At 35.8% G+C, this 19,886-nt stretch overlaps 1 protein-coding gene across 11 annotated transcripts in view; it reads left to right on the top strand.

The window, feature by feature from the left end:
• The window catches only part of SOX5 (SRY-box transcription factor 5), a 997,502-nt gene that overhangs the window by 855,272 nt on the left and 122,344 nt on the right, over window positions 1-19,886 (top strand). For 8 of the 11 annotated variants that reach the window (XM_089919966.1, XM_089919964.1, XM_089919967.1 and 5 more), the window contains one exon: window positions 6,643-6,766. In XM_089919966.1, coding sequence (XP_089776092.1) covers window positions 6,643-6,766 — 124 coding nt within the window. The remainder of the gene's footprint in view (window positions 1-6,642; window positions 6,767-19,886) is intronic. The other 3 variants (XM_089919968.1, XM_089919970.1, XM_089919971.1) reach the window with 1 other exon arrangement.

Below are 19,886 nucleotides of genomic sequence, written 5' to 3'. Positions count from 1 at the left end.
AAATCTGTCACTACCCCTGTATGTTTTTTTGTTGTTGTTTCATACCAGTATAAATAGTTATATAAACTAGACACCTGAAAGTTATCATGACTCTGTCCTCTTCTCCTTTTCTTACATATATAGTTTCTTTTTCTTTAGGTACAGAGATTTCTCATATACCCACACATTTATAGCCTCCCCCAACATCAACATGTACCTAGTCTCCATGCTTTGCCTCTCAAATCTTTTCTCCCTGTGCCCACCAGAGTATACCACCTAACCTACTTAAATGGTCCCCAGAGCCTACAGGGGGAATCTCAAGTGTCTTACAGTGAAACACAGACTGATTCAGGCAGACTTTCTAACACTGGTTCTCACTTACATTTTTTGCCGTTCTACACTGCTTGGTGGTTTCCCCCTCACATGATATTTTTTTCTTGTCCCTGATAATTTGCTCATTTTTTCTCCCATCTGCTTGGAATTCTTTTTTCACACTCCCACCTCTTTGCCTGGCTAACTCCTACTTATCCATTCAGACCCTACACCTGCTGGACCTATCTCTATAAGGCCTGCCTTGACTTCTTCTGGCTGTGTTAGGAGTCTCTCATTTGTGCTTCCATAGTATCCCATACAAGTGTCTATTGTTGAACTAATGGCAGTGTATTCTAATTATCTATCCATTTGTCCGACCAAACTTAGAGCTTCTGGAGAGCAGGCATTGTACGTGAATTCATCTTTGTATTCCTGGGTACCAAAAAAGTATACATTCTAGTTAGTAAAAATGTTGATTGAATGAATAATAAACAGACCCATGGGACTGGAAGCTAAATTAATAATCTTAAATATCTACTTGATATATTAAATAGTTTCAGGGAACCACTGAAGGGTTTTGAATAGAATATTTACATAAAGTATAAAATATTTAACTATGAATAATTGATAAGTATTTACTTGTTCTTTTACAAGTGTGATAATGTGATTGTGTTGGATTCATAAAATTTTAGAGGGCAAGATTACATGCACTATCTATGTGGTAGAATTATGAAAAGTGTTAAAACATAATATTCTATCTTAAAGTTTAAAAAGTGTAGGAAGTAGCATCTTAAATTTGTTGTGAGTTATTCAAACTTGTGAATAACATGCCCCCCCATTAAAAAGACCAAAATTTTGTGACAAAAGTATTTTGTTCAAACTTAATTACAAATGTCACACATTTTAAACCTTAATTAGGAGCTTTAAGGGAATTCATCCATTAAGTAAAAGAAAATAAGTGAAGTTAACAGTGAATAGGATTTGGAAATGGTCAAAACTGGCAAATATGAGAATGAAATACTAACATTATAACAAATTTGTTTTAGAATTTATCCAGGAAACATTATACTGTTTTGATGTGATACGTCCTTTTCTCCCAAAGGGGGGCTAATTTTCAGCATCGAGGAACTAAAAATTACTTAAGATACAGCAGGAATACAGCTGGTGCTCATTATTTGTGCTAGTTATGTCCTATAAAGTTGACATGAACACTGAATTATCAAATACTGAACGATTTTGCTCCTGGAGGAAACACAAAGTTAGGTTCCTGAGAGCCTTTGGTCACACTATTTTCATCAACTGATCAACACATAGCCTTGTTTTATGTGTGTTTCTGTTTAAAGACACCTTATTAATATTTATTATTGATTCTATGTGCATTTTAAACAGCAAAAATCACCAAAATTTCTTGCTACTTTGCACAGGTCTGTGAGTGACCACAAAAGCTCTAGTACAAGTAAATTTGGGAAGGATACAAGTAAATCTTATTGAGTAGGCAAATTGGCAAATACAGAATCTGCAAATAATGAGGATCAACTGTTTTGAAATGTGTTTTTAGTTGCATAGATGAATTAACCACACATTTTATATATATTTTACTGTTTACTTTATTCTGAATTTACTACAATGCTCTGTAATTTTTCTTATGCTATTCTAAAATAAACACATCATTGGGACTGTGAAATTAGGCTTATTTTTCATTTTAGTTCTTCCTCTCCCTTGTAATTCCTCGTGCTCCCCACCCCCAATTTTTCCCAAGTGTTGGAAAAGAGTACTAGATTGTTAGGAGATGTAGTTTCAGTGTTAACTTTGCTCTTACCTAAATGTGGGATCTTGAACAATTTATACGGCCAAGCTAAGTCTCATTTCTTTATCAGCACAATGATTGTGTTATGCCAGATAATCTCTAGGCTCTCTCAGCCTTAAAAGTGTAATTCTACATTTGTGGATCTTGGAAAATTCAGACACTAAAACAAGTTACAGTACTAAAGCAGGGGCTTCCCTGGTGGCGCAGTGGTTGAGAATCCACCTGCCAATGCGGGGGACATGGGTTCAAGCCCTGGTCCGTGAAGATCCCACATGCTGCAGAGTAACTAAGCCCATGTGCCACAGCTACTGAGCCCATGTGCCACAACCACTGAAGCCCATGTGTCTAGAGCCTGTGCTCCGCAACAAGAGAAGCCACCGCAATAAGAAGCCCATGCACTGCAACAAAGAGTAGTCCCTGCTCAACGCAACTAAAGAAGACCTGTGTGCAGCAACAGACCTAATTCAGCCAAAAATAAATTTAAAAAAAATTTTTTTAATAACTAAAGCTAAATGTTTTTTAATAATCATAATAAAATACACAGATTTTTTTAAAGCCCCAGAATTTTTTGCAATTTATTCTTAAAATACTAAATTTTTTACCTGAAAAATTATTATAAATTATTAGAGTATGAATGAATTACCTGGGTAAAAGCTGTCACACACAAGTAGATAGACTTATGTACATGCAACAACCAGTTAAACAATATAACAAGAACACATTAGCTTTACGACAGCAAGAAAAGTATTTTTTAAAAACCTTACAAATAAAATTACCAAGAAAACTACAATAAGTATATCAAGCAAAAGAAGATTTGAATAAAAGATATGACCTGTTATTGGCCATCAAGCCATTAGGTTAATGAATTCAAAGAGAAATTCCAAGTCCTAAAATTATCGTGGAAAAATAAATGTAAATAAAGCTGGGAAATGTTTGAAAAAAGAAAATAGTAATGATAGAGTACTGTAAAAGCAAAGTTTTTATAATTAAAACATCATGTTATTAGAACATGATAGGCAGGCATATCTGTCCATTACAGAAGTATGTAATAAATTTCCAGTATCTCTGTATTACTTTTCTATTTCTTCATGCATGCATAATTCTAAGAATCATGGATTTATCATGATGTATATGACCTTTTATCTATACATTAAGAATAGGAGCACAAAGCAGCTGGTATTTCATGCTGCCATTTTTCTTCAGTGAAATTGAATTCCTTCCTGGTCATTAAAGAACTTCGTTTTCCACAGGCCTTTTGTGGACATTTGGAGGTGGGGCACGAAGAAGTAATTACAGACAGGACTATATAATACATTGTTCTTCTTTATTTATGAATTATCAATTCATATAATAATTTCGGCTGCTGCTGTAAGCTCTAGAGTTACAATAATAAATAAGTTACAGCCTCTTTCCTAAATAAGTTCATAGGTCATAAGGGAGGCTCAACTTATACAAGTAACTATTATTCAATACAGTAAGTATTGTGTTAGCTTTATGAGGTTAAAGAAGTAACAGTTCTTTCTGCCTGAAAATTGGCACCATAAGAAAGAAGTGGTTCACAGGCCAAGACATTGTGTGGGTCTCAGAAGCCTTTGAAAAATAAGTAGAATTTCGCCAAGAAGAAAAGAAAAAGAGAAATTACTAAAAACAGAGGAGAAGATACTTTTGAGCCTGTTCAAGCGTGGAAAAACACCTAGTATGCAAGGAACCCTTCATGACCCATTGAGGCAGAAGTACAGAATATCTGAAGAAGGGCAGCAGAAATACCTGGAAAGATGAACTAGGAACAAATTGTGAAGAATCCTGAATACCATGTGAAGGGATTGGGTCATTATTCTCTAAGTAAAAGCAACCATCAAAAGCTTTTCAGAAGAGGAGCAGGTGAAATACAGATACAAGACTCATTTAGAAGGAACTCTATGGGAATATAGTTTAATGCCCTGTAATAGGCAGAGTCTCCCTTCAACTACTTATATACCTGAAAGTCCTTTGTAACTCAAGGCAAAATATGAAGAAGACAAAAAGATTTGTTGACAGTGACTTCAGCATTCTTTAAGACAGCTCTTCTCAAACCTGGATGCACATTGGAACCATCAGGGGAACGTTAAAGAATGCTGATGGCTGGGTCCCACCCCTGTTGATTCAGATTTAATTCACCCCTGTTGTCTAGGAAACAGTCTGGGCATTGGGAGTTTTTCAGAGCTTGCCAGGTGATTCTAAAATATAGCTTCAAGTTTAAGAACTACTGCACTAAAATAAGAAGCTATTGTTTCTGCAATTGTAGAAGTTATTTTTCCCAAATTTTAAGGTCTCTGAAGTTTGGATGACTCTTACAACCCTTGTATGTGTTTCATTTGAAATTCCTTTCTTCTTCCCTCTAAAGTGCTCTTATTAAATTTATAACCATCTTACACATTGTATAACCAATGGTGTCTTAGAAAGGAGGAGATGTACTATATAAAATATAATAACTTATGATGAAATGTAAAGGATACATAGTAGCTAGTGATAACCCTTAACCAGCGTGGCTAGTTTGTTGTTTCTTGGTTTGCTTGTTATTCTGGTCAGCGTCCTCTTCTTACACAGAACTAGCGCCCATGCTGTTTTGCCTTCAAACATCTCCCTCTTGTTTCAGGCCACTTTTTCCTACATACTTGCTCGATATGCACTTTCTAATTTTTGAGACTTCAGTCAATTGTTTTCCATTGGTGTCTACATAAAGTTTATCTTTTCTCCAGTATGTTCAGAAAATGTGGGCTGTAGTGATATAAGCTTAACCTTATAAGTTCTAACCTTAAAACATTCTCTTTTTGTTTTCCTGGTTGTGTTGTTCACTTTTGGTTTCACTCTGGTGGCAGTGATAGGTTTAAAATCCTTTTGGTTAAAAGAAATACTTTGCAATTTGGAGTCATTTCTGAAAACAGATTCCTCATTCTTACAGTGCTTGTTTCTCTGTTTGCCTGGCTGTCTCTCTGTCTCTCTTTCTCTCCCCTCACCCTTCCTCCTTCTCTCTCTCTCTCATCCCCTCCTCTGCCCCCTCAACACGCACGCGTGCGCACGCATGCACACACACACACACACACACACACCAAAATCTCAGAAACACCTCAGAGGTTTACTATGAAAGATGAAACGGTGGAGAAAGTGAAGGTGGACCTTTAAAGTGAGAAATTATGAGAATTATCAGAATCATGTGTCTAAGAATGTGAATGCCAGTGAGAGAAAGGGAAAACAAGTCCGGAGCTATCTCAGAGTTGCTGTTAAGGTTAGCGACTGAATTTTTTGTTTGTTTGTTTGTTTGTTTTGTACATGTGTTTGTTTTACTTTTAACCATTATCCCCACTGTAATGTAAGCTCCATGGGCATAAGATCTTGTTTGTTTTGTTTACTATTATGTCTGTACTACCTAGCTCATTTTCTTATACACAGTATGTGTTCATGAAATATTTATTTGTTTATTTTCCAAATAACTGACTTAATGTGAGGAAGAAATAGTAAAGGAGAATAAAGTGTCAGATGTGATCTTCAGCATGATCCTAAATTCTCATTCGTATGTTCTCTGACAAACACTAACCAATAACCATGTCCACCAGAGAAATCTTGCTTAAATATTTGGAAAAAATCCTAGGTATTTTAGTAAATGACAACCTCTGCATTAGTAACAATGTGACAAAGCTGCAGAAATGACTGCATCAGTTTATATTTCTAGAAATTACTGTTCAATTAAAAGAAAATAGCGATTCCATTGTATTAGATTATTTATTTACTGATATGAACCCTACATCCTGAGAGTGACAGCAGAAAATTAAGGTGTATTCTAAAGATGGCAACCGAAAGAGAGGCCGTGTGGTTTGACGAGTGGTTCAATTGCCTCAAAAAGGATAGATGAATTCAAAAGATCCAAGGGACTAGATCATAGATGTAGTTTTGACTCCCCCATTCCATGGCCACAGACAAGTCAGTTTTATTTCGGCCTCGGTTACCTCTTCTGTAAAGAATGGGGAAAGTTTTTATTACTCTCTAAGCTTTCTTTCAGCTCTTTTATTCAAGAACTTAAAAAAAACACCTTAGTATTATGCATGAACATGAGAATTATCTTCAAGTAATGAAGAGCTGTTCATATATAAAATGGTACCAGTTTAATTTTGTTTTAGAAGGTAGAATTAGTCCTAACAGGTGGGATTTACAGAAGGAGATTTTAGTTCAACCTAAGGGATACTTTTTTAATCATTAAATTAATGCAGTAAGAAAAGACTTGTAGTGTGAAGTATTGATGCTTCATCACTGTAAAGGATATCATCATGTAGGGAAATTATTCACCAGGTTAGAAAGTGAACTTGATAACACCTTCCAGTTAAAGTATTCAGTATTCTGATTCTCCTGTCTAAAGTAGTCCTAAGACATAGCCTCACATCCAGGGTTCTAGCAGGCTTGTGTGCCAGTATATTGAATTGAATAATTTTTTTCTTATATCATAAGGGTGGGAGGATGGGAAGCATGGAGTATCAAAACTTCTTCTCTTTGATTCACTCTAATACGTTCAGCAGGTTCAAGGTCAACTGCCGCCATTAATGATTCCTGTATTCCCTCCCGATCAACGGACACTGGCTGCAGCTGCCCAGCAAGGATTCCTCCTTCCTCCAGGCTTCAGCTATAAGGCTGGATGTAGTAAGTACCACTGATTTTTCACTTGGGTGTGCGTGGAGGGCATGGCTTTAGGCAATTTAATATTCCTGCCACACCAAGAAATGAGATCACCCATATAGCATTTTTATTTTAAAGAGGAAACACACAGAAAGTGTAGAAAAGGATTTATGTTGTATTCAAGAGCTTAGATTATTTCTATGCTTCTGAAGCCAATATTTGCTTTTTATAATTTTGTTTCATAACTTTCATTTCCAGTGTATTCTTAAATTATGAATATAATTTTCGGGTTCAATTTATTTTTATGTAGGTAAGACAGGAACATGCATTTTAATAGCTTTCCATTGCCCTTTAAGATAAACCCAAGTCTCCTAATGTGAATCAGTTGGCCTTCCATTATCCGTCTCCTCCCTACATTTACAGCCTAATTTCTCATGAGGCTTCTTTTAGTTCTTAGACCGAACCATACTGTTTCTTGACTTTGGACTTGAATTGTTTGTGTTCACTCTCCTTGGTTTTCTGAACCTCTTCCAGCTCAGACAGGGAAAGCTGGCCTAATCTAGTAAGATCCCTTTCTCCAGGTTCCTTTGGATCCTGTGTATTTCCTTTCACTTTAATTGTAAACTCTATGAGGGCCAGTGCTCATTCTGTCTCACGTATTGTTATATCTACACTTTTAGTACAATTTCAACTATTTGTTGAATGAATAAATAAATGATTGAGCATTCATTACAAACAACACAAGGGCATTTTTACACTAAGTGATGGGTTATATTGAGATAACTGTTTATATTGCTTATCAACTTCACTTGCCTGTGATTTTATGACTTTTTTAAGGAAAATCAAAATTATACACTGTGAGTTTTGGAAACAATCTAATAATTGAAATATTTTCATTGATCAAAGTAGAATACCATTGAAAACAATTAGCAAAGTATTATCATTTTAGATATTTATATAGAATATTATTTTGTAAATACCAGTAGACTTTGGTTCATTTATATGTTAATAAATTGTCACATTAGCATCTTGCTATGCTTCAACACTTATTGCATTTGAGAAATTCTTCTGAACATTACTAGGAATCAAATCTGCTTCCTGTTAAATGATGTTTTGAATTTTCATATTTAACATTTATTCCTAGTTTTTAAACTCTCTTTATACAGCAATGAAGAAATGGGATGTAATATTTTAAAGCCATATGAGTGAGTAGGTTGCAACCATGGAGTCTAGGTAAAAGTGAACTGAACTGAAGAGTATAAAAATCCATACTTGTAAGCACTTTGCTCTTTGCAGTTTTAAACATGGCTTTTGCACATCTTTCTCTTGACTTAGCTTTCGTGTGTTTTAAGATGGCGTTCCCACTCTGGATCCTTCATGTATTTATTTAATATTACTTGTTGCATAACACTGTCTCTGTAGATTGATTCGTCCAGAAACACCAACTTCTTTGTATAACTAAGGACTATATTTATATCCTAAATATTTAAATTCTAAAAATAATTTAAATTTTAAGAAGAGAATTTTAAATTCTATTGCTACATTGATTTCTGAGTTTTTAATTATAAAAGATTTTTTTGTTTCCCTTTACCTGAGGAATTACTATTCACATTAAATGTATGTTGCCAATGTGTTTTTCATAGCCTCGGTTACTAAAATGGAACAAAAATGACGCCTTTAAAAATCATCAGTTACCTCAGACTGCACCTGCAATATGTACATATAGACTAGTTCCGGTTTTGAAAAAGGAATTTTTTAAGCAACTGTAGACACAAGTCCCATTAGCGAATATTGTGCTGAAGAGAAAACCACACTGAGTAGGAACAATAGCATAACTGGGGGCCTGGAACAGGTCAAGAACACCTCTGCCTCACTCCCATTTGACAGAGCTGGCATAGCACATTTGTTCAGTGTTAACGTAACGTGGCATGGAGAAATGTTTCCCTTCCTAAAGTTGTTAATGTATTAGCCATTTGATATTCATCCCTTCAGTGCTTAAAGTTATAAGTGATACCACTTCTTTTGTATCCTGGAAGTAAAATAGAATAAAGCCTCTACAGCTGCTGGAAAGCTTGAAATAAGCATCATGCCAAAGTCTAAAACGAAGAAAAAGCCAGTAGTAAAAGAAAGTGCCACCCTTGTTGACACTGTCAGTTTGAATGAGGAGCTGGGTGGAAGCGATAAATACTCCAGGCTACTTATGTCCTCCATAATCACGTTGCAGGAAAGGAATTGAGGTAGGGAAAGAAATCTTGCCCTCTTCTCTCTTCAGTGGGACTTCTTATTTTATTCCCCCCGTAATTGTCAACCATAGGTCACTGCTCTGGCTGTCATTTGTTTTAATTTGAGTAATATCACGGAGTTCTCAATGAAAGAGACACTGACTAATCCATCTTGATTTGAGTTTCAAGTAAATATGAAAGGTATACTGTTTTTTGGTATCAAATGCTTTTCATCAATCCATTCAAGAAAGCATTGATGATAAATTTTTCTGTTTAGACTATGTGTTTTGATAAATAAAATTAAAATCTTTGAAACTACACATGAAAGTTAAAATGTTATCAGTGGGGAAAAAATAAAAACACCAGTTGGGTAACCTAACCATCACCATCAACCATCATCAGGCTTCTTTTCCAAAAAAGAAACTTCTAGTTGGAAATAAAGGTATTTTCCCTTTAAGAAATATGATGGTAGAAACACGGTGTGGAATGGACCTACAGAATGTAGTTGCTGGAATTTCTCTTAACTGCTAGAAAGCGTGTCATTAAACAATATAAGAATAAATTAATAGCACAGCCAGAGACTTCAGAGCAAACTGGCTAGATAGAAAGGAAGCTTTAGAGAATGTTGTAGTCCACTCTTATCTATGAATATGTAGGTCACTTTACAAACATTGATATATTATCAGAATTTCAGTTCTGTTTTGGTGTTTGCTGTTAGTGAAATCAAGCATGAAACCACACTTCTTCATGAATCTATATCTAGTTATTGCCTTTCTTACTTCTTTTTTAAAGTCTAAAAATACTTCCAGACTTCTAAGGAGGTAAATATAATGGTGTATTATTAAATGGAGTGCTTTAAATATGTATAATAACTTGAAAAAAGTTATGTAAAAACACTGGTTTAACATTCAGGGAAAAAAAATAATGAAGTAATCTGTATTTTTAACTTACCAGTTCTGTGAAAATTGTCAATTCAGTTGCTACATGTTAAACACACCCCAGATTTTATATTGCAGTAATTAAAAATCCCAATTTTAAATTATGTTTATGGGTACTAGCTCATTTTAATCAGAAGACAATCATTGAAGTCCTTGAAATAAATTTGAAAAACTAAATAACTAAAAACCTGGGAGTTCCCTGGTGGTCTAGTGGTTAGGATTTGGTACTTTCACTGCTGTGGCCTGGGATCAATCCCTGGTTAGGGAACTGAGATCCCGCAAGCCACATGGCTAGGCCAAAATTAAAAATAAATGCTAGTTCCAATTCTGAATTATAAACTGAATGTATGTACAAATGAGTTGGTTCAAGTATACTCCGGATGGTTGAAGAGTCCAAGGACACAGTCCATTTGCTTCTGCTGGAAAGTCTGAGTGGAGTCCTAAGCTCTTAACCAAAGACTTGAACCTGTGAACTGCAAAGCTTGTATCAGGTAGATTTTTTTTTTTAATTTTTATTTATTTATTTAGGCTGCATTGGGTCTTCGTTGCTGTGCGTGGGTTTCCTCTAGTTGGGGTGAGCAGGGGCTACTCTTCGTTGTGGTGCGCGGGCTTCTCATTCTCTTGTTGCCAAGCACGGGCTCTAGAGCACAGGCTCAGTAGTTGTAGTGCACGGGCTTAGCTGCTCCACAGCATGTGGGATCTTCCCGGACCAGGGATTGAACCCGTGTCCCCTGCATTGGCAGGTGGATTCTTAACCACTGTGCCACCAGGGAAGTCCCAGGTGGATATTTCTGAAATAAAATGTACACATCTTTGACACCTGCAGAACAGTTTTATGTTGGCAGGAAGAGTTTTGTGCTGACTCATCATAGAAAAAAATCTACCAAAATTCAAAATGAATTTGAATATGTATGCTGGTTTTAGCCCAACATTTTATTTATTTAAAAAAATTTTTTTTGAATTTTATTTTATTTATTTTTATACAGCAGATTCTTTTTTTATAGATTTATTTATTTAATGTATTTATTTATTCATTTTTGGCTGTGTTGGATCTTCATTGCTGCATGCGGGCTTTCTCTAGTTGCAGTGAGCGGGGTGGGGAGGGGCTACTCTTCATTGTGGTGTGCGATGGCTTCTCTTGTTGCGAAGCACGGGCTCTAGGTGTGTGGGCTTCAGTAGTTGTGGTTCACAGGCACTAGAGCACAGGCTCGGTAGTTGTGGCACACAGGCTTAGTTGCTCCGCGGCATGTGGGATCTTCCCAGACCAGGGATTGAACCCGTGTCCCCTGCATTGGCAGGCGGATTCTTAACCACTGGGCCACCAGGGAAGCCCCTAGCCCAACATTTTAGACTTGAGAGGGACCTTTGAGATAAGGTGATTGAAGGTCATGAGTTTCGTCAATACCAATTTCTCTGACCCCAACTTTCAGTTCTCTTTCCACAACACTCAGCTTCCTTACACCCCAGCCCCCCACTCAGGTTAAGTGCTGTTCCTTCAGAGCACATATTTTATAGGCAGAAAGGAAAGGAATAGGTGCTTCTCTTTTTACTAATGACTATAGTCCTCTGCCTCTCTCCTTTTTGTTTGGGTGTAAAATTTCTAGCCATGTAATTCTAATAGATGCTTCAGAAATTTTTGACAGGAAGACATTTTATGTGGAAATTTTAAAAAACTACAGGAAGTCAAAATCCAATAAATTAACCCATTTTCTGTATATAGTAGGAAACAGTTGTAAAAGAGTTGGCTTGATAGTTTGGCCCAAAGTGTCAAATTGAAGGTGCCACATAGCTACAGATACAGTATCTTTCCCTAGAGATGGGCTATAGTTCCCAAACTAATGGACTGTAGTTCCCAAACTGTGCTAAGGTACCAGGGTGCTGAAGCTAATTCACAGGGGCACACAGGATATTTTAAAATTTCAAGGAAAATACAGAGACGTCTCTCAGACACTACATAAATTACCTGAGTTGTTTGAAACATATTACTTAATAAAATGGAGCAGTTGGACCTTTCTTTAGTCTTAGGAGTGTCAGGAAAGAATTATTGAGCCACTGATGGTGCCTGAATCCAAGACATTTAGGAACTTGTGGCTTCGTATATTATATATTCATTTTTTAAATGTTATAACCTTTTTACTTGGAAGTTATGGTTGTTGATCTATCATGTTACAACCACAGAACAGAATATTATAACAAAATTTATCTTGCACTTACAGGGATATGTATAATATTCAGATAAGCAATTGATTTGCCTCATTTTGCTACTTTAATTGTCCTTGTGCAAGTTGTTGAGATTCAGTTTCCTGACCTACAAAATGGATTAATAACACTCATTTTACTGAATTGTTACAGAGATTAAATAGGATTTTATATGAAGCAGTACCTACCATTGTGTCTGTCTTATTAAGTTACTTATAAATGATGGATACTGAGTATAATACCAGCAAAACATACATCCTGTGTCTCCCCTCACCAAAAATAAATAAATAAATAAAGATTATATTAGAACCACACCCAGCAATTAATTACATTTCATGTCCTATATAGCAGCGGTCTCCAACCTTTTTGGCACCAGGGACCGGTTTCACGGAAGACAATTTTTCCACGGACCAACCGGTGGGCGAGGGGCGGGGTTCAGGTGGTAAGGCCAGCGATGGTTCAGACTGAAATGCGAGCTATGGAGAGCGGCAGGTGAAGCTTTGCTCGCTCACCTCCTGCTGTGCGGCCTGGTTCCGCGGACTGGGGGTTGGGGACTCATGCTATATAGGATCAAATTCATTCTGCCACACCTAAATGAGACTTTCTCTGACTAGGAAAATACAGTTGTTTAGAGAAAAGTATTTTAGTGCTGATGGAAACATTTGTCTCTTAACTATTTTAATTATAATCGCCAAGTTTTTAACTTTTTAATTATCATTTTACACTTGTCTATTAGAGCTCATGTTGGAAAAGATCGTGATTTTTTTGAAAATGTATTTAGTCATTGTTTTGGCTATATGAAGCTAGAAATACATTCACGTACTCATTCTGCATTTTAACACATTAATTTTTCAGAAATGTGCTAAATAAAATAGCCATGTAAAGTTACTGATTGAAATATTTAATTGCCTTCTGAGATTAGCTTAAATAAATAGAAGTCGATGAGCCAAGCTGAATAAACTTAAAATATGCTGTACTTACTCTTCATCAGTTTTCTGAACAGTATTTCCGCTTCCAATAAAAAAGGAAACTCTCAGTTAATTAGTTCCTCATATACCACGATAAAATTAATGTTTAGGAGTTAAATACCATAAACTTCCTCAGGCACATTTGCTGATGTGTTCCTGTTTTTAGTTAATGTCACATGTTTCATTGTTTAATGGGGGTATCATGTGGGCTTCATTATATCTCTCTGGTGCAGAGGGTCCATGTGTCTGGCATTTTTAGGAGACTGCATGCTAATTTCTGATTTAACCATGTCAGCTGTGTCAGCTGACATACAGGTCAGTCAGTGCTGAAACAATCACCAAATCACAAGCTAAAAACCATTGACATGGTATGCTTTTATTGAACTGACAAAATAGGAAACATGTGTTGTCAGGATCACATACTGTAGGTTCTTTGTAAATAAGCAGAGAAAAGAAGATATAATCACATCTTCAGGCTTCTGTGTTTGTGTGTGTTAGAATTATTGTGCCCAGCTCTTCCGCTTACCTCCCCTCCCCAAATCTTAGAAACCAATGACGGTGGGCAAACCTGACTTAGTTTAGAGCTTTGTAAATATTTATTTTTGTAAAGAAGAACTTTGTACCTAAACAGCCAATCATTTAAATTCTCAGATTGGTGACATAAAAATATGAAATGATTAAAAAGTAAAGAGAACTGAGTGCAGAAAAAGTATATAACATTGCACAATTATATGGTGACAGCCACCCTCCAGTTCTCATGGAACAGCTGTTTCTAGGTCAATAAAATAGTGTTGTTTTTGTTTTTGTTTTTTGCTAAAAATGGAGTTTATAATAGCTTACAATACAGTATTCATTACTGAGAAAAGAGAGATGTATATGTCCTTATTGTGACAAAGTGTCATAACAGTGTAAAAATGATAGCTTATATTGTGCCTTATTGTTTATAAAACATAGAGACATAATTAATTTTAAGCAGTATAACTCTGTGAGGTGATAACTGTGCTATATTAGTAACCAATGTTTGATCCATTCTCCCCCCGCCCCACCCCACACACTACCACCACCAAAAGACACACATACAAGCAAATAAAAAGAGCAAAAGCCCTTTCTTTGATAAATTCCTCAGATTTCATTAGACTAAAACTATATCTAATCTTTTAATCCATCTTGTTTGCTTTTTAACAGTTAAGAACATTAAAATGCCATTCAATTAAAATATAAACTCATTCAGCTCAGTATTTTCTTTTTGACATGATTCTCGTTCTTGATAACACAGAAGTGTCAAATTGGCTAGTGACACTGTGTTTTCAGACCAGAGACCTCAAAATGTGATGTAACCTTATGAATTTGTAGTCTAACCCTCAGAATTCTAGGTTCATATTTTTGTTGCCACAGCAAACATGGAATCTCATCTTAGTATTAAACTCACACTAACTAAGGTCATCAAACTGAAGTATAAGCCCAGAGGAGCAATATGTTGTTTTATTTGAATAGATGTAACTGTTAATGATACTGAACAACTCTATTGCCCAGTAAACGTGCTCTTCACTGTAGAAAGCTCCAGTAGAAGGCAAACTTTAGTCATAATGTTGATAGGAAAGTATGGAAGCAGAAAAAGCATTTAATAAAACAGGCTAAGATAATATCTTGCTTGTAACTCTATGATAGATGTCTGTTTTCCATGAGAACTGAACAAGTCATGCTGTTGGAATACCATGTGAATCAGATACTGTATTAGGTTTAGCTATACTGTAACAGGCCAAAATAATACTAGCTTAAACATGGAAAAAGAATATTTTTCACTCATGCAACAGCATTGCTCTTGTGGTAACTCCGCGGTATGAAGTCCATGGCTTGTTCTCTTATTTATTGTACTGCTTTCCACAAAGCGTGGCTTCTATCTCATGGCATTAGGTACCTTCTCCAGCTCCTGTGTCCGCACTCCAGCCAGTGCAAAGGGCAGAAGCAGGGAGAGCTACAGCTTTTTAAACAGTACTCTTTCACTAATAATTTATTTTTGCTTTGTTTTCAAAGAACATATTTAAACCTATTTATATAATCAGCTCATACCAACCCTTCACATTTTTTCTAATATATTAAAGATAACATTTGCTGACTACACAAACCTCAAACAATGTAGAAGTATATGAAACAGAAACTAAAAGTTATCTGCCTACACTCATACCCTCCTATAATCCCACTCTGCAGAGGTGATTACTGTTAACAATTTGGTACCTATTTTTCCAGAACTAGATACTGGAAAAATAGGTATAAATATTTTCCAGGTATAAATATATTATGTATTCATAAATAAATATGTGTATACATCTATTTGTATCTAGATATCAATATGTAATATGCAGGATGTGAGAGTATCTGTATAATATATGCTATGATATATATATGTGATATGTACTACATAATATATAATGTATGGGGGGGTAAATATTTTATAGAATATGTTCTACCAGTAAATATAACAAAAATTCATGGCCATCTTTCTTCCATACTTTCAGACCTGCATCATATTTCATTAAACTGGATGCACCATATTTTATTTATGTTTCCCACTAGTGAACATTTAAGTGTGTCTACAATGCTTCACAGTTTTAGGCAATGCTACAGTAAACTTTTTTGTGTACACAAAGTTGCCCCAAATGAATTATTCGTCTAATCAGTTCCATTACCAGTATATGGTATTTTACTTCCATTTATTTGTTTCTTTTTGAACATTTTTCACCTGAGAGATTGTCTGTACATTCTGATGCTCTCTGAGTTGCTTAATGGAAGGCTTAAAACTTTAAAAATTGACTTATCTGAATTAAGCTCTGAACAAGCATCAGTGAGACTTGTAATCTGAAACTATTAATTGTCTCAATTTAATAAATTCTGGCAGAAAAAAAATTATGCAAGGTGTCAGAAGACCTTGGTAGTCTCAATCCCATTTTGTATTATTCTGTTCCCTTGGGCAAGTCATTTTCCTCTTTGTGCCTTAGCTTTTTAATCTTTAAGGTAGCTACAGTAATGTCTGCCCTACTCACTTCATGAGGAGATTGTAAAAGTTAGATGGAATGAGCCTATGCATTTCTAAAGAAGTTAGATTATTGTATAATATATCATTATTACTTGTTAAATGTATCAGCCCATTTTGAGAATTTAGAATGTGATATAATGATAAGGATTTCAGGAATTTATCTGTATTTAGGTCACTGTACTTCTGACCATTCAAGACACTTGCATTATTTGTTTTTCATTTTTGGGTGGAGAGAAAATTTCATAACATTTCTTAATTTCCAGAGGTCTAAAAGTTACCATCCTAGTAGAAAGCTCTAGGCCAGGAGTCATCCCAAATGTATATTCCATAGGCTTATTGTTAGAGTGGTTTAGGAAGCTTCCCGTTCTCAACCAGTAGATCACAGACTCTGGATACACCCCAGGAGGAAGGATGTCTATCAAAGGCCCTGACAGACAGAAAAGTGGAAAGGCTATCAACGGTGTCAAAAAATGAGATGCTTTTAAAGAATGAAATATTTGCTAAACCTTCATATTAAAAGTGGAAAATAAAAGAGAGCATTTGAACTGGTCTTAAGTGGCTTATATGAATGCCCCTCTTCCAGATCCCTACTTTCATCATTTTGGATGCTTTTCTCTGTGCCATTCATTTCTTCATAAGACACAGAGGCAAGATTTAGATAGTACTCTGATATAGATGTACATATAGAAGCAGTTCCTTAATTAATGATTCTCTTTGAGCAGCTTAAAGTGAGTTATCATGCAATAGTTAAATGATGCCTTGGTCGTAATGCTGGAATACAGAAGGAAAAGGAGACTTGTTTGATTTATTGTCACCTTTTCAGGGATACTCAGATTCCTTAGATAATTAATCCAGGAATTTTCATTTGTGCTAGAATTCCTTAGATTTATGGGCAAAGAGGTGAAGAAAGAATGCTGTATTTTTTATAAGCAGAAGCATCTTCCCACTTTGAAAGATGTTTCTTAAAGAGTTTATAAATTAATCTCTTACTAAACTAGCCAACTAGGTAACTATTAAATTAAGTAGGGTAAAGTTTTTGTTGTTGCTTGTTTTATTAATAAATTTATTTTAAATTAAATTAAGTAGGGTAAAGTTGTGTTTTTGTTGTTGTTGCTTGTTTTATTAATAAATTTATTTATTTATTTATTTTTGGCTGTGCTGGGTCTGCGGTGCCCGTTGGTGCACGCGGGCTTTCTCTAGCTCTGGTGAGCGGGGGCTACTCTTTGTTGTGGTGTGCGTGCTTCTCATTGTGGTGGCTTCCCTTGTTGCGGAGCATGGGCTCTAGGCGTGTGGGCTTCAGTAGTTGTGGCACGCAGACTCAGTGGTTGTGACATGCAGACTCAGTAGTTGTGGCTTGCGGGCTCTAGAGTGCAGGCTCAGTAGTTGTGGAGCATGGGCTTAGTGGCTGCACGGCATGTGGGATCTTCCCGGACCAGGGGTCGAACCCGTGTCCCCTGCATTGGCACGCAGATTCTTAACCAGTGCGCCACCAGGGAAGTCCAGTAGGGTAAAGTTTTCATTTGCAGTGCTACATTAAGAAGACAAAAAATGTTTTTTATTTTAAAAAAATCTCTTACTGAAAAATTTAGCCTATGACAAAACAGTTAAGAACTAAAAATCTCCTAAAAATATCTTCTTTTGAAATAGCTGTATAGTCAAACAAGAGATAATTTATTAATTCTACTTTCTCAAATAAAATTCATATGAAATATTTATATTCATTACTTATTTTATGAGAGTTACTACACAATGTTAGCATTTCTCATAAAAAATTTCAAATATTAATGTCGTATTATACTATTCTAGCAAACCTAGGAAGGGTTTACAGATTTTCTGCATTTAGAAACCCCTTCACCTTTATTAAGTATACCGTATCAATTGTTCTGAACGTCTGGTGTTCCACAAGATGGTTTAGGAGACTTGTGATAAATTTAACCTCTTAAAATGAGAGAGGAAGTATAGCTGAGCTTATTGCTGTTTGAAAGCAAAGTTCAACTTGCTTGGATTTCAGAAAGTCTAAAGTGATTGGAAACAGTCACTATGATGAAGGATTTTGTTTTTATCTTTTGTTTGTATATAAGACATCTTTTTTAGTAGACACCTTGACCGTGCTCAGGTGCTTTAATGACATCATAATAGCGGGTTCTTGTTAGTGAACGGAAATCATTTTAAGACTTAGGAAATTCATGTTATTTACTTTTAATACCCAAGGGGATATGAATTGCTTTTAAAATCAAAATTTACAGAAGAGATAGATTATGGAATATTAGAAAAGAATGGTTTGATGTGTGAAAAAATGTGACAAAAGATTCTTTAACCGCCTCCTTCAGGTCCTTATTTCTTAAACTCTAGGCCTCTCTTTCGCCCTCCATTTTCTATCCTTCCTTGGTATCATTGGCAGCTGATCTAAAACACCATTATTATTTGCATTAAACCTTGTACAAAAGAACTAATTTGTTCCTTATTTGTATAATTATTCGCTTACAATCTGTTTCTTCTGTTAATAAGCCTTAAGCTTTTGATATGGGAAGAGTGGTCCCCTGTGTTTGAAATTTGTTAATTTCTTAATTAGAATATTGCTTCATATATTCAGTCATTAAACAGTTAACAGCCTTAAGTGGGCAAGGCACTATGCTAGAAACTGGGAATTTAAAGACGGAGTAAGACATAATTCTGGCTTTAGGCTGCTCACAGTCTAGTTGGGGAGAATGGGATGTAAACAGATGTTATGTAATAGAGATATGCATAGAATTTTAACAGAAGTGAGTGGAAAGGGAATGAACTCGAATCTGAGATTGATGGAAGGTGTCAGGGAAGGCTTCTTGGAGGGGGGAAGGATGATCCTAAGGATCCCTGAAGGATGATCCCTAAAGTCCAATCCTAAAGGATGAAGGGCAACTAAGCAATTGAAGAAGTTGTTGTGGTGAAAGGATACACAAACAACATTCCTGGCAGAAAAAAACAGCCCTGATGGAGGCTGGAAAACAAGAGATGGAATTAGGGTATACATGGACCTTTAAGCAGTTTGAAGTAAACTTTAAGGCAAGAAATGATAAGTGAGTAGTTGGAGGACATAAGAGGAGACCCAATTCAAGGAAATATTTAGAGACTCTCTATGCTGGAGGAACTGAAAAGCCATTGAAGGGCTAAAACTCCGGGTTGAGATCATAGTGGCATTTATCCATCCATCCATCCATTGATCGATTCATCCATGTCAAGAAAAAGCCCCTTCTTTTCTTGTTCACTTTTGAACTTTTCAGTCCTTAACACACAGTATGTAATCAGTAAATATTTATTACAATTTAAATACAACCAATGAATATTTATTGTGTACCTGTAATGAGTGCCACTGGAAGCTAAGCAGAGAATTCATTTCTTTAGCAGGGGACTGGAGCCTGGGAGACTGATTGGTAGGTTTTCCAATAGTAAGAAATGAAAACCTGGGAGTTAAACAAAGTTTGTCATTGACTGGCCATAGAGAATGAAAGGGAGGGAGAAGTCAAGGATACTTCATATTTATAGCATAGGTTACTGGGTGTCACCCAAATTAATCGAAATACAAAGAGTAGAAGTGGGTCTTGCAAGAAGGATGATGAATTAAATTAAATGTGAAAACTGAACTTCCTATGGGAGAGATGGCCGGCGGGTTGGGGGTGGGGTGGCCATCCAAAAGCAGTGTGAGAGGTCTAGGCTGGAGTCCCTGATTTCGAATAGTTTATATATGGTACTTGGACCAAGAGTTTGAATAAGATCATTCAGATAAAGGAAATCCATGAGAAAATT

The sequence above is a fragment of the Delphinapterus leucas genome, chromosome 11 (assembly GCF_059928025.1).
Source record: "Delphinapterus leucas isolate spDelLeu-1000000601 "Yukka" chromosome 11, BTC_Dleu_Yukka2, whole genome shotgun sequence".
NCBI classification, from domain to species: domain Eukaryota; kingdom Metazoa; phylum Chordata; class Mammalia; order Artiodactyla; family Monodontidae; genus Delphinapterus; species Delphinapterus leucas.
Note: the sequence above shows the minus strand (reverse complement) of the source record. Positions and strands in the feature narration are given on the sequence as shown.